Source organism: Xenopus laevis, chromosome 2L (assembly GCF_017654675.1).
Source record: "Xenopus laevis strain J_2021 chromosome 2L, Xenopus_laevis_v10.1, whole genome shotgun sequence".
Classification (NCBI taxonomy): Eukaryota; Metazoa; Chordata; class Amphibia; order Anura; family Pipidae; genus Xenopus; species Xenopus laevis.
In genome coordinates, this window is record NC_054373.1 from 126,360,125 (window position 1) to 126,375,862 (window position 15,738).

The window sequence follows — 15,738 nt, forward strand, 5'->3', positions numbered from 1 at the left end:
CTGCTTCATGTATCCTTCCGTGTACTTGTCTATCTAACAATAAGGGCTTTTGCTTAGCTTGATACTGCATTTGGCCATTATAGGCAAGAGACCATAGGGTCACATAGAGGGGGCCCTAAGCAGACGCATCAGGAGAGGACTACACCCCTGACCCAGTGAGGTCCTTGAGAGTTTCTTTTCTTATTGCTATCTGACCAATAATGAGTTTCCTTTCTTATTGAAATCTGACCACCCCCATGCATGGGTCAGTAAGCTGGGTACTTGGTTAAGTTAAGAGTCAGCAGCCAACATAAGCCTGTGCTGCCATTTTTAAGTTTTGAATGGATGTGTATTACTGCCTGGGCAGGCCCCCAAAATATGTTTATCTTTCTTAAATTTAGTGACACTTAAAGGAACAGTTCAGTGTAAAAATAAAAACTGGGTAAATAGATAGGCTATAGTTAGTTAGGCAAAAATGTAATGTATAAAGGCTGGAGTGACTGGATGTCTAACATAATAGCCAAAACACTACTTCATGCTTTTGCATTTATCTCAGATTCAAAAGCAACAGTTTTGACCCAAGGTCCCCCCCCTTCCCTGAAGTCTCTGATTGGTTACTGACTGGTAACCAATCAGTGGAAACCAAAAGAGACCAGTTGTGTTCTGGCTATTATGTTACACATCCAGTCATGCCAGTCTTTATACATTACATTTTTGCCTAACTAAATATATTAGAAACATTTTTTTTTTATTTTGCACATCCTATCTATTTACCCAGTTTTTATTTTTACTCTCAACTGTTCCTTTAAGAAATTTAAAGTGCTGTATATATTGTAAAATGCACATTCATACAAATATAGGACAATTATATTTTTTTTACAATAAGATTGCTCCTTTGGAAATTTGACAACCCCACCCTAGGAGTTGTTCATTGTTGCATTATATTCAATTAGCAACGTTTCAGTTATGTGTTTGTTTGTAGAAAGCACTACAGTTCCTGTGCAGATGCGCACCCTTGGGAGTTTACTTAGAATTCTGCAACATCTCCATGAGACACATGCCTTTCTCGTGGTTACATTTAGTTGAATAGTCTACTCTTGGGAAAAGTGAAAGGTTAACCCCTAATGAACTGGGCTAGTCCATCTCACTGTTGAGAAGATGGATTCTTTACATTAATCACAAGTGCCTCGGTAAATGACATGCAGCAAATTCTATGTTTTTGCAGATTTTACCACCATGGTCCATTCTCAACATGCCAGTTTTTAGCAAATGACGGGCTGTGTTGCTAATATTTGTAAAATATGCCCCTTGGAGACCTGTAGTTATGGGTGTTTTTTGTCCTGGTTCTTTACATTTGTACATGGTGCTTTGTGTAGTTTACTTTCTGGACATCTTTATTTGGAGTGAGTTGCTGCATACAAGCTGAAATCAAACTCGGGACCCCAGTGCTACTCGCTGAGGCACCATGCTGTCTTTTCACATGTTTAAGCACCATATTATTATAAAATAGTTATGCCATACAAAGAGGTGTGTGGGAATGGTCCACAGGCCTCCAGTTGGGCAGTGCTGTATAGCTAATGTTTTAAATATACACTTACTGATGGAACACTTCCATAATCCATGTACATATTTTGTGATTCATAGTGATTATCTGCCATAAGAAAGCTCTGTGTGAACTGTGCACTGGATCCAAAGGTGAAGAAAGTGTTACAGGGAAAGGCATCCCAAGAGAAAAGGCTCTGTTGTTAAAGACTCTCTAGTAACACGTTTAACCTTCTGAATTGCATCGGAAACTCACTGTGGATTATATCCTTCCTCCTTAAACCTAGTAACCAGAATATCAAAGCTGCACTCTGTAAATCTAGCTATACATACATACATACATACATACATACATACATACATACATACATACATACATACATACATACTTGCATACAAAATGAGGGGGATGACCTCAGAATGCGATTTTAAGTTTGTTTGCCAATTATTAATTCATTTTGAATAGCAGGTGAGCTATTTAAATGGGGTACCTCTAAAATACACATGGTGGAGTGATGAGCAGCTCATCTGAGTAGTACATGGTTTTACATTTATCAATGAGTGAACTGGCAGCTACATGTATAAAATCTACACTCTGCAGGGAAAGTATTCCAGTTTACTTGCTGGACAGAAACCAATGCAGTTTAGTATAAAAAGTTTTTATTTTGCATCATTTTGGTCATCTTTGAGCTCAGTTTCTCAGTAGCAACTCAAAGGAGACACTGATTAGTTTTTGCTACTCACAAGGTTGAGAACTGACCAAGTTCAGAAAGATGTATTGATGGTTACTCTTCTGTAGCTCTTACTATTAGAAAACATTAGAAACGTATTCAGAGTAAGCTAATCCTTTCCGTTTCTGCCTATATACATTTAAGGAACCCATGACCACAAACCGTAATTGGTAAATTGTAAGTCTTGATGGGTAAACTATACAGATCTTCTATAGCAACACCACTGATCGATCACCTGGCAGAAGTGCAGTTTGTGCATTTATTATCCTATACAGAGGTTGATTGACTAAACGATCATTTTGGAATTTGATTTGGAAACTGCATTAAATATGTAAACATGTGACCAACTTTATTTTAATATATGCCATCTGATGCTCCCTGAGTGTTTCTCTGTATACGTTATCTGTAATGTAATATAAAGGTTCATGTACATATTTGAACCATGAATACTTGTTGGTAGGGATGAACCAAATCCAGGATTTGGTTTGGAATTTGTCCAAGATTCTGCCTTTTTCAGCAATATAATATTTGGTGTACCTATGCAGGTACAGGGACTTGTTATCCAGAATACTCAGGACTTGGAGCTTTTTGGATAATGGATCTTTCTGCAATTTGGATCTTCATGCCTTAAGTCTACTAGAAAATCATGTAAACATTAAAATAAACACAATGGGCTGGTTTTGCTTCCAATAAGGATTAATTGTATGGTATCTTAATTTGGATCAAGTACAAGTTACTGTTTCATTTTTACAGAGAAAAAGGAAATCAATTTGAAAAATTTGGATTATTTGGATAAAATGGGAGTCTATGGAACGACTGCCTTTCCATAATTCAGAGCTTTCTGTTTAATGGGTTTCCAAATAACTGATCCCATATCTGTATCATAAATTAGAGCATTAAAAATATAATTTCATAGAAATATTTGTACAACTTTTGTTAGCAACAAGTTTTTTTTTTTTTTATATCTGGTATATTTCTTTTGATTTAGGACACAAAATTATGGATCATTATGGAATACCTTGGAGGAGGCTCAGCTCTGGATTTGGTATGTATAAGAATCCTCATCTCTAATTCATTCTGACATTATTAGTCTTCCATTATCTTATTTTGATGCTGCTTGTGTTATACATTCATTTATCAGTGCTAAATGAAGCGCAAGACAAATAATACATCTTACACTACTTTTTGGCTTTAAAATGTCTCCCCAGCTTGATAAATAGCCCCCCTCATTGTTAAAGCAGCTGGTTCATATTATCCCATTAATTGCACTAATGAAGCTGCATGTTCACATACTGTTTTACACACACACTGGTTCTGATTAAAGCAGTCTGTCATATCAAGACCATTTATTCTGATTATACATCTAGACTGAACTTCATAAGCCTTATTCAGCACTCTGTACATATTTACATTCTGTCTTTTGCATATGGATGCAAATTTCTGTTTTTAATGTACATGAACTGTTGGGCTTCTAGTGTAGCATAAGAAACAACCGGCTGCTTCCATAGACTGGGCCACTCACAGGATTTATACAGGGAGATTCTACTGTCTTTTATCAGTAAAATGTGCTTAAATTGTCATTGCAATGATCTAGAAGTGTCACACTTGTCTGTTCAGCTGTGGGTTAGTATTTCACATTAAAAATGATTCCTGTTTTGCGGTGTCCTTCCCTTAAGAAATTATATCTTTACAGCCCTCATATCAATGTCCCTATGCATTGGTGCATTTGTGAACAGTATACATGAACTCACTTGTGAACATGTTGGGGTAGTGCTTTACTAACATTTCATCTCATCTCCTGGCAGTTAGAACCTGGTCCTTTAGATGAAACACAGATTGCAACCATTTTACGGGAAATCTTAAAGGGACTTGACTACTTGCATTCAGAGAAGAAAATTCACAGGGATATTAAAGGTAAGGTAATTTCTTTCTTTTTTTATATATAATTTTGTTGTTGGTCTTCATATTTCTCATTCTGTTAAAATGAAAATCTGAATAGAAGGAGGGCTATATCCCAGAGTTGTTCTCATTCCATACAGCAGTTTTGAGTTTACTTGCGGATTCTGCCTTATCTATACAATGGCTTAGACAGGTCATACACAAGCAAACCAAGACATGGTCTTGTGTTAACTGGAGGCTGAACTAGGGATTCATTAAAGAGATATTTAAACTTTTCTTTTTACTATTTTAAGCACTTTTCAGTTCCATCGGTTTTTATTGTTTATTTTATTATGGGTTTTGAATGATGATATTCTGCTTGTTACCAGCCTGCAGCTGAACATATTTATAGTTATTCTTATTTTTTTTTTTTTTATTCCTTAGCTAACTTTTCAGGTCCTTGCCTATTCATCTTTCATTCTGAGTTCCAAACCACTTCCTGGTTGCTAGAAAAACCTCACATATCATTTAGCTGTAAAGTACATGGTGCTTGATTTGTGTTCTGAACACTTAAGCTGGACATAGTCGCAAAAGTAAAGTCTTACGAAATAAAGGTTCTTAGAATTTTCAGACTGTGTGCGGCTCGTCCTGACATTTTTTGTGCCATGGCAATCGTCATTTCAATTAATGGGCAGAACATTGTCTGAGTTGTTGTTTTTTGTTTTATATAAACAGAAGTTTTTATTGAGCATATATCATATGTAACAACATACACCTTGGTGTATAAAATATAAGCAAGAGAATAAAAGGGGGGAAGGAAAAGAAAAAAGTCAAGGGAGAGAAAAAGGGGTGAAATAAAGATTCATCAAAGTAACCATAATAGTAAAAAAAAAACAACAACAAAAGAACACAAGTTCTGTAGCTATGAGTTCAATTGTGTCTGAGTTATTTTAACTAGTTTAAGCTGGCTCAAATGCAGATTTTATTCTTTGTACGATGAAAGATAGTTTGTTTCAAAGTAACTACAATCTACAATTAACCATTCAATTTAAATAAACTAGATAAAATTTACAAATCAGATGATGTTCTGGCCATGAATTGATGGACAGCAATCATACTGAAGTTATGACTAACAGATAGTAGTGACAGTCACCATTAATATCGTCAATGATTTATTGTTAGCCTGTCTGTACGACCAATCTCCGTAGTACAAAAAATGTCTTAATGATCCACACGCCATCCGAAAATCGTACGAAACAATTTTCTTTGCTTGTATGTCCATCTTTATTGAATCTGAATGGTTCATTGTAGAGGGTTACATTGAAACGAACGATCTTTCATTGTACAAAGAGTAAAATCTGCACATCTTTGGCCAGCTTAACAGAACTATGACCATATAAATTAGTAAAATAGTATATAACCTTAAGTTTGGCCTGTTCTTTCATCATCAGAAATCATAGCAACTATAACTATACAAAGGAAGTGGCCAATGCAGTGCTACCGTTAACTCTAGCCACATAAGTGTATTAGCAGGAGGCGTGTGCCACTGACACTTATGAATCCTATGCACAGGCACTAAACGCAGCTCTATGGCTCCATATGTAACTAAACAAGTAAATGATTTTGTGGCCTTTTGTCTTTTTCACATGGCAGCAATACAGAAATGCATAAGTGATCACCCTGTTATTATATATAATGTGTGTGCAACAGATAAGTCCATGCCTTCCTTATGTTTGATTGCTTTTTTTTCTTCTCTTTCAGCTGCCAATGTGCTGTTATCTGAACACGGGGAGGTGAAATTAGCTGACTTTGGTGTTGCAGGACAACTTACTGACACTCAGATCAAGAGGAACACCTTTGTTGGAACTCCATTCTGGATGGCACCAGAAGTCATAAAGCAGTCTGCATATGATTCCAAGGTAAGAGGAGAACGTCAGCATTTGCCCATGACTGCTCTCTTCCTCCTTGTTTGCTAGTGAAAGATCACATGTAATAAATAATGAATGATTGTCCATGCACAAAGAACTTGTGTTTCTATGTGAAGCTTTCAGGTCCTGTATATAATGTCGAAAAAGTCATGAATATTGATAGTGGAACACACAAGACACAGTCATGAACTTGTGAAACACAGTGTTAGTATATTCCAGCTCCATGCCCAAGTTTGTATAATGATTTATTTTTTGAATTATGTGCTTATAAAAGTGTGATCAGTTATAATCCGTTCTTAGTGATGGAATATGTTTCACAATAAATAACCCCCTGTTCAACTTGGAGTTTTGTGACCTCTGTAAATGCAGTTAGCCTTGTACCTTTATATGGTCATGGAACTCCTTGATGGCTGATTATATATTATTCATATATATATATATATTTTGTTATTTTTTTTTCTATTTATTTATTTATTAATTTATTTCTTTATTTATTTTTACAATGCACCTGGGTATAGAATAGACAGCCTACTTCTTTGGAAATCCAGATAGAGGATAGCCCTTAACCAAAACAACTAGATAGCTGTCAAACCTAGTTTCATAACCCTGAAATGCTTTGTTTGTTACTGCATATAGCTGGTCCCCACTAGTGGAAGACATAGACAAGCCGTGGGTCTGGTGAAACATGGAAAGGAGTGAGGAAACAGGCAGAATATTAAATAACAAGCAATTATGGCATCCTTGCTATTCATAGCAGTGTGTAATTCAGGAAGTTCTTGATTAAGGAACACACTATCCCCATGGTCACATTTCCATAATAAAGCTTCTTGAATATGAGCAACGGAGGTGCAAAGAATCACATTTCCAGTCCCTGTTCACAATGTGACTGTGTACAACTTATATTACCCATGTAGGGGTGAAACATCTACTCTTCAAAACACTATTTTACAATACAATATTCTGCCAGAGCCCTACTTAATATCTACTCTAGGCAGGTGTTACATACAGTGCTCCCTTATGATCAGGAGTGTTATGCCCTGCTCCTTTCACTACATGTTCCAACAAAGACTCATCCAAACAATGGGCACAGACCTGGCAGGTTCAAGGTGTAAACTGTATTGTGTGTGTGTGTGTATGTATGTGATTTTCTACTTACTAGTGTGCCAGTGTTGTGTCTATAATTCACTTTTTATCTATGTTTTTTCCCAGATCAGAGGGAATATGTTCCTATTTAATCCCATGTTTTGCCATAACTAGAATATGGTTATTTATAACTTTTGATTTGAAAATGACAGAATACCGTCCCATTTATAACTGATAACAAAAAGCTAAATAACTCAAAAACCACAATTATTAAAATAAATAAATAAAACCAATAGCAAATTGTCTGAAAATATCACTGTCTCCATCATGCTAAACGTGAATTTAAAGGTGAACGGCCCCTTACAGGGATTGCTGTGGCCTAAGAGCTTGTTTCTGAATTCTGGACAAAAACAGAGGGAGTACCTGAGATTCATTTTGGAATTCTTGGTCCAGCTGCAATGGATTTCTATTCCTAATGCCTTTATTTTCCATACAGGCAGATATCTGGTCCCTGGGCATAACGGCTATTGAACTCGCAAAAGGAGAACCTCCTCATTCAGAGCTGCATCCCATGAAAGTCTTGTTCCTTATACCCAAGAACAATCCTCCCTTGCTGGAAGGGAACTACAGCAAAGGTCTGAAGGAGTTTGTAGAAGCCTGCTTAAACAAGGAGCCCAGTTTTGTAAGTCTGCAGAACCTTCATGTTTTCATAGTCATAGTTTCAATCAGGGATTCTTAGTATTTTCTAACAGAAAGTTGAGATCTTGGTTTATAAAGCCCAATGGTTTATTAGGGTTTATAGATCTTACATAGGCTTTTCATTTCTTGACTTTCTTATTGCCGTTGGCAGCACAGGGAAGCTTGACTTCAGTCAGACAGAAGATTGATTGGTAGATGGCATGTTGCACATAAGTTTTCCCTCTATAAACCGTAGCTTCACTAAAATTGGTTCTTAAAAAAACTAATTGCTGGATGTGACTTTTGAGCTCCTGGGCTGAAGGATCTTTCAGGTGGCAAGTAAGTGTCACAAGATGATCCAACGGCACAATCACATGTCAGAGCAGCTAACCTGATTTTCTTATCTTCTTTTTGTTGTGTGGGGCTCAATATGTTACATGTTGGTGACTTTCCTCTGCTATAAATTCCTAAAGGAACATTGCCCTTTGTGACATTGATTGTGCTGATTTCCTGACCCCCAGTGAAGTAGATGTCATAATATAAACGCATTTAGCAAACAGGACAGGATCACCTGTGTTCTAAATGCAAGTTTTTAAGCTGCAGAACAGTCTTTACCATGGGCTGATTGATGCTTACACTTAGTATCAGATCTGCCAAACTTTAACTGTACAAATCATTCTGCTCCTTGGAACCTTGCGGAAGTACAAACTACCTGTGTAGTACAATCGGTTTTTATTGTAATGCTTCCCCGTGATGTACAAGAAGTCTTACACAGTGTCTTTGTATGGAAAGCAGGCCTTGCCATGTAAAGCCTAATGATAATGGGGGTTAACTTTCAATTATAGCTTCTGAGCTTTTTCTGCCCAGTAACTGAGCTTCAGATGAAAATGCTGGTACAGGTATGGGACCTGTTATCCAGAAGGCTCAGGACCTTGGGCTTTCTGGATAATAGATCTTTCCATAATTTGGATCTTCATACCTTAAAGGGATACTGTCATGGGAAAAAAATTTTTTTCAAAATGAATCAGTTAATAGTGCTACTCCAGCAGAATTCTGCCCTGAAATCCATTTCCCAAAAGAGCAAACAGATTTTTTTATATTCAATTTTAAAATCTGACATGGGGCTAGACATTTTGTCAATTTCCCAGCTGCCCCTGGTCATGTGACTTGTGCCTGCACTTTAGGAGAGAAATGCTTTCAGGCTGCTGTTTTTCCTTCTCAATGTAACTGAAGGAGTCTCAGTGGGACATGGGTTTTTAACTATTGAGTGTTGTTCTTAGATCTACCAGGCAGCTGTTATCTTGTGTTAGGGAGCTGTTATCTGGTTACCTTCCCATTGGAGGGGTTGATATCACTCTAACTTGCAGTACAGCAGTAAAGAGTGATTGAAGTTTATCAGAGCACAAGTCACATGACTTGGGGCAGCTGGGAAATTGACAATATGTCTAGCCCCATGTCAGATTTCAAAATTGAATATAAAAAAATCTGTTTGCTCTTTTGAGAAATGGATTTCAGTGCAGAATTCTGCTGGAGCAGCACTATTAACTGATTCATTTTGAAAAAATGTTTTTTCCCATGACAGTATCCCTTTAAGAAAGTTGGGAAAATATTTGCGCTTGGATCATGTGCACGACTCTTTTGGTATGTGCTGAGTTTCCCCCCTCCCAATCCTAATGCTAACTTGCATTCTGTCAGACTATGTGTGATTTTAATTTAATGTCAGTTTAGATTTGTAGTTCTTGTTGATACTGACTCCCACATGGTCATGGTCATATTGTAGGGTTTCTGCTTAAGGGCAGTGGTAGGCTCAGTAAAACTAGCTGATCTCTTCTGTTATACTTAATGTATTGCTTAAATTGCTTTGAAATAGAAATCTAGTGCTTGTTTGTTTTGTCTGCCAGAGACCCTCGGCTAAGGAACTGCTGAAACACAAGTTTATTATGCGAAGTGCAAAGAAAACCTCCTACTTAACCGAGCTCATAGACAGGTACAAGAGATGGAAGATAGAACAAGGCCATGAAGCCTCCAGCTCAGACTCTGAGGAGTAAGTACCTATGGAATTATTTTGTGAGAGCTTTGATTTAAATGTATGTGAGGTCAAAGCAATAGTTTCACTGGGTCATTTACAATCGCACAGTGCAGTTGTAGAACTTTAAGCCACAGTCATTGCATAAAAAATGTCAGTTACTCTCATCTAAATCTGCTCCTTGACCTCCACAAAGCGCTGTCACTATGTGTCTGCAGCTGACTCTCGCATATTCCACACTGTTGCACCTATTGATGCAGGAAAACACTGGAGCTACATCCACCATCCAATAAAAAAAATTCCATAAGGAAGAAGACATAGAGACTTATTTGTGAGCAATGAGCATCAATCTGCTGTGCAAATGTGCAATTTTGAGTGCCAGTTGCCAATTTTCTCCCATATTTCCATTGTCATTGCCCATAATTCCAGCAATTTTGAGTGCCAGTTGCCACGTTTTTTCCCCATATTTCCAGCGTCACTGCCCATCAATGTACAGATAGTCCAACCTTGACCATTTTGGTTCAAGGTGTATTTTATGCTTCTTTGTTTTAGTGTGAATTGCCAGTAGTGTTTATCTCGGGGCTGCAGTTTCTGCTCTGTGGGTTCCTGCAAGCAGTGTCCTGACAGTTGTGTGGAGTCTGAGCAGCTATTGGGCAAGTGGGGCTTTGCTTTGACACAGCTCCTCATTGTGACAAATCCTGGGGATAAGAGAAACTGGTTAAGGCTGCTAGTGGGGGTTACAAATGCAGCCCCAAACTAAAATATGTGTTTTATGAAAAATCTAATTAGTACACTGTATAATTGGTACTAATTGGTATGCTGGAACGTTTGCAGTAATAAAAATATATTTCTGCCTCTACCCACTGTAAAGGGATGAAGCGGAACAAGCTGCTGGCAGTGAGAAGGATTACTGGAATTTCACAAGAAGAAAGAGGGACTTGAAAAACTTGGAGCCTGTTCCAGCACAGCCAGAAGAGGTAGGGGCATAAAAAGTCTGAGCCACGAGAAATGTTCCTACTGTCCAACCATAATTAATTAGTTTATATTAACATTTTCCTACAACTCATTACGGTAAGGGCAACAGACACCAACAATGCTTGATGTTATGAGTTGTGTGGAAAAACATCCACTGTGCCCCTATGTATTGTGCCAATGGAGACCTATTCCTTTAAATCTTATAATAACGTTTGTGCCTAACAACGTCTCCCTCTGTCAGAAGAAGTCAGAGCAACATGAACCCAGTTTTCCTTGCTTATTAGCAAATGATTCATTGTAGTGGGACCATGCTATGCCAATGAGCAAAGGAGGAACAGTAATCACTACCCTCACTCTTCTTTGCTTAGAAGAACTTAAGCCTAAAAATGAATATGGCTAAAAATGCTATATTTTATGTATTGAATTTAGTGCACCAGCCTAAAGTTTTAGCTTCTCAATAGCAGCTATAATCCAGGACTTGTCACAGGGGGTCACCATCTTGGAAAGTGTCTGCGACACTCACATGCTCAGTGGGCTCTGAGCAACTGTTTAGGGGCTGTTGCAAATTATCAGGCACACAATGAGGTTGGTCTGTAATATAAGATGATGCTACAAGGCTGATTATTAAATTCTGACACTAGTTGCACTGGTTTCTGTGCTGCCATGTAGTAATTATCTATATTAATTACTAATCAGCCTTATATTGTGACATTTCTATTCTATATGTACGGTATATTGTGAGTGGGTCCCTATTTTCAGTAAGTGACAGTAGCACAGAGCATGTGCAGTGAATCAGCAGAAAGGAAGATGGGGAGCTACTGGGGCATCTTTGGAGACACAGATCTTTACTGCTAAATATACACACTTGATGAAGAGCGTTGCGCTCGAAACATGTCGTGCCAATAGAAAACACTAAGCAGCTAGCCTGCCTGTTCCTGCTTCTTTTCCTCTACACTTATCAATTTACTGCTAAAGGGATGTGGTTGCCTTGGAAAACCCAAAACATAATGTACACCATTTCTAGCTACTTCTTTGATTAATACTTTAGTTTTCCCTACTGTATATTGTACTAAGAAATTTGTGTACACTTTCCAAACAATCACTCTACTGGAATGTCTATGATTACTGACTATTACTGAATTTTTTACATTGCATTTAAGGTTAAAGACATTCCTAAACGGCCTTTGTCTCAGTGCTTATCTACAATAATGTCTCCTTTATTTGCAGAGGTAGGTACAACTTATCTCTTGTTTAGCTCATCCTTGTTTTAACGAGCAGCTGCCCTTAAAAATGGAACTTTTTCATTCTTTTTCCTGTCAGCTTAAGGAGAAGAGTCAGGCATGTGGTGGGAACGTAGGCTCAATAGAAGAACTGAGAGAGGCAATTTATTTAGCTGAAGAGGCCTGTCCGGGTATCTCGGACTCCATGGTTTCCCAGCTTCTTATTAGGCTTCAGAGGTAAGTACTAATATTTTGTGCAGTTACACTTGGAGCAGTCCTTTAAGTGTAGGTGGGGTTGCGGGCACAGGAATAAGAGTTTAGTGTGGTATTTATTGTATTGCTGTACAAATATAATTATAATATGCATGAGCTAAACCCTTTCAGACCAGTGCTCCTGTGAGTTTGGAGCACAGGCTGAATCAGTACTGGTGCAGACCCACCTTTTTCCACATCGGCCAAAAATCTCTTTGGTTCAACATGGTACAGTCCCCAGCTGGGAACAGAGAGAATGTATGCATCTTGCACACCAATATAAACATACTAATATAAAAAACCCTAGTGGGTTGTGACTGGTATAGTAATTAAAGGAGAAGGAAAGGTTAAAACTAAGTAAGCTTTATCAGAAAGGTCTATATAAATACACTAGTAAACCCTCAAAGTAATGCTGCTCAGTCCTCTGTTAAAATAAACACCACATTTCTTTCATTCTATTGTGTATACATGGAATTCTGTATGAAACTACCTGTCTTTATCTTAAACCTCCAGGGCAGGGTTTGAGCATGCTCAGTTTGCTCCTCTCCCCCTTCCACCCTCCCTGCTGTAATCTGAGCCCAGAGCTATGAGACTCAGGCAGGAAGTGATGTCACACCAAGCTAATATGGCAGCTGCTATCCTAAACAAACAGTGTTTTTAGAGCTGTACTTGGGTATGGTAAAGCATTATGCAGAATAAATAGTGTTCTAGCTTGCACTATTGTGGCTTATCTATTGGCAATGAACTGCTTCAGTAGTTTTCCTTCTCCTTTAATGTAGAAACAAATGCAATATGATGCTGCCCCCTCCCTGGGAAGATAATTGCCTGACTGTTATTACTTCTTTTCTATTTCAGGTATTCCGTTAATGGGGTGGACTCTTCCTCACACTGAAGGACGGTTTCCTCCTTTTTAAGGCAAAAATGGACCTTACATTATTATCCCTATTGAATATGCCTCCACTCATGGATATCACAGGATACGGACATTCCTGAATGATGAGGGACTAAAGATAGGGAGTTGGTGAAAGCTATAGTTTTTATGATTTTCTTTTCCTTTTTTTTTTTTCTCTAATCATAGTGCGAAGATATAAAACTGTAAAAACAAAAATTTCAGCGAAGTACTGTGACAAGGCAAATGAAGATATTGTGAAACCTCAGGTATCTTGCTTTAAGCAGTCCGTTCTGCTGGAGATGGAATGAAAGCTGAGTTTAATTGCTGTACAGAAAGTTATCCAGCAGATGCCTCCGCCTTCCTTCCTCAAGCCGGTGTGAGCTCCCAGCATGCCCAGCAGCTGAAGCCTATGAATGCTGGGAGATGCACAACAGCTGGAGGGACGTGGGCTGACATCCCAAGTTTACTTTTTACTAGAGTTTGCCAACCTAAGAACAGACCCAGGGGGGCAGGAGCCACACATGTTCTGTTTATGGATTTCATATTTGGCAGCCATACTTATGTTTTATATTCATGGTTTAAATGAAGCGCCAAGTCGAGTTGTGTTATCTACATACAGACGCCCCGTGGGAGATGTGTTCAATACGAACCAGTGTAACGTTTTGTCTAAATGATACATGACATTGTACAGTATTGCTCTTTTCTTCAGAAAACAAGCGCTGGCATTTAGTCTTCAATACATTTATCGATACACATTATTTGTATATACTTTAAAAGACAGAAGATAGGTACTGTCACTATGGAGTTTTAATGTTTTTAATTTATAGAGCTGTATGAAATATGTAAGGCACAGCCTCATCACTGGGATAAGTTATGAGAATATTATAACACAATATGTAAAGAAGTGTGTGCGGTTATATCATTCTGTACATGTCTCGGGTTTGTCTGGGCAGTGGCTCTGGGAAGATGAATGTGAATGGTGAGCTGATATGATAGTAACACTGTGTGTGCTGCCCTCCAGCTGCTGAACTGCACCTTCCAGCACCCACAACAGACACAAGGTGCTGGGAGTACCACCTGTTGGATGGCACAGGTTTATATAAAGAGCGCCTAATTTAATTGCAAAATATTATTGTATTTTCATTTTGTTTTTCTTGCTCTCAGGAATGCTGGCATTAGAATCCTTACACGAATGCATAGAAAAGGCAACCAGTCCTGCGTCTGTTTGCTGTCATTAGTATTGCCAAGTAATGGACTGGGCATCACTAGAGGGCAGATTTATCAAGGGTAGTATTGAAAATTCAGAATTAAAATTTTCGAGTGCTTTTATGGTCAAAGCTGTCAAATTCGATTCGAGTTTTTCAAATTCGGTTCGAGTTTTTCAAAAAATTCAAATTAGATTTTTGAGATTTATCATACACTGGCCTTTTAAGAACTCAAATCAACTATTTGCCACCAAAAACCTGCCGCATTGCTGATGAAGTGAATGGGAGACATCAAGGGATCAATTTGGAGTTGTTTGCAGCCTTCCTGACATTTGAGGTTTTTTCTTGTAATGATTTCCATAGCTTTGTTGCGCCTGTATTGCACAGAGACGGCAGTTTAGAGTTCACTTCATGTAGACACAAAGAAGGTTTTTGAGGAAAGGTACTTTGTTCCCATTTGGTGTATAGTAATTCAAGCTACAGCAGGAAGGCCCTTCCCTTTTTATGTAAGCATGAGTTAGCTCTCTGCATGTATACATACATAAATAGGGAGTTATTTGTCACTGGATCATAAAACAAATGAAAGACTTAGTTCCCAAGATAGATATATCAATGGGGTTGGGTGTCATACAGTATGAGCTATTTGTTTTACAGAAAATACACATACTACATTTTCTTATTTGAAAGGACTTGCTAAATCTTATTTTATTTTTGTCCATTAAACTTAACCATATACAGACCAGACCATCTGTGGTCAAAAGCCATAACCATTCTGTATAAATCCCCAGTGTGACAAATCCAGGGAGGTGACATTATACCTGTGCTTCAGATCATTCATCTCTGGAAGAGTATCCTTGTAATTACACAGGTATATGAGAAAAGCCACTAGTAGCTAATTTAGTAAGGCAATCAGCACATCAGTGTCTTGACTGCAGCAACTTAAAGCAGAAGAAAAGTCCTGGAATCATAGCGGTGCTCTGGGGAATAATGGCGCCAAAACAACTGTCCCCACTTGGCACCAGCTGTAACAACTGATCAGGAAGCTTGCACTCTTATTGTGACGGCACTCATTGTAGATATGGGGAAAAACAAGTTTTCCTCTAATGGTCTCCAACAAATATAACAGTCTTGAGATGTACAATTGGTTGTATCAACGGCAATATCTATAGCAACCAATCAGCAGGAAGCATTTACTGGTCACCTGTTTAAAAGCAAACATCTAATCCATTGCTGTGGGCTACTGCACCTGGGCAAATGTAATGCCTTCTGTCCCATATGGGGTGACTCCTAGCCTCCCATTCACACTGCATGTAACCTTTGTTTATAATGCCCCAAGCAATTCAATTTTG

General features: G+C 38.2%; 1 protein-coding gene across 3 annotated transcripts in view; it reads left to right on the forward strand.

The window, feature by feature from the left end:
* The window catches only part of stk24.L (serine/threonine kinase 24 L homeolog), a 29,621-nt gene extending 14,523 nt beyond the window's left edge, over positions 1-15,098 (forward strand). For 2 of the 3 annotated variants that reach the window (XM_018245048.2, XM_041580978.1), the window contains 9 exons: positions 3,241-3,297; positions 4,058-4,166; positions 5,892-6,049; positions 7,638-7,823; positions 9,721-9,863; positions 10,717-10,822; positions 11,981-12,049; positions 12,141-12,277; positions 13,148-15,098. In XM_018245048.2, the coding sequence (XP_018100537.1) occupies positions 3,241-3,297; positions 4,058-4,166; positions 5,892-6,049; positions 7,638-7,823; positions 9,721-9,863; positions 10,717-10,822; positions 11,981-12,049; positions 12,141-12,277; positions 13,148-13,184 (1,002 nt within the window). In that variant the 3' untranslated portion in view covers positions 13,185-15,098. 3 annotated transcript variants of the gene reach the window in all.
* Positions 15,099-15,738: the final 640 nt, after the last annotated feature.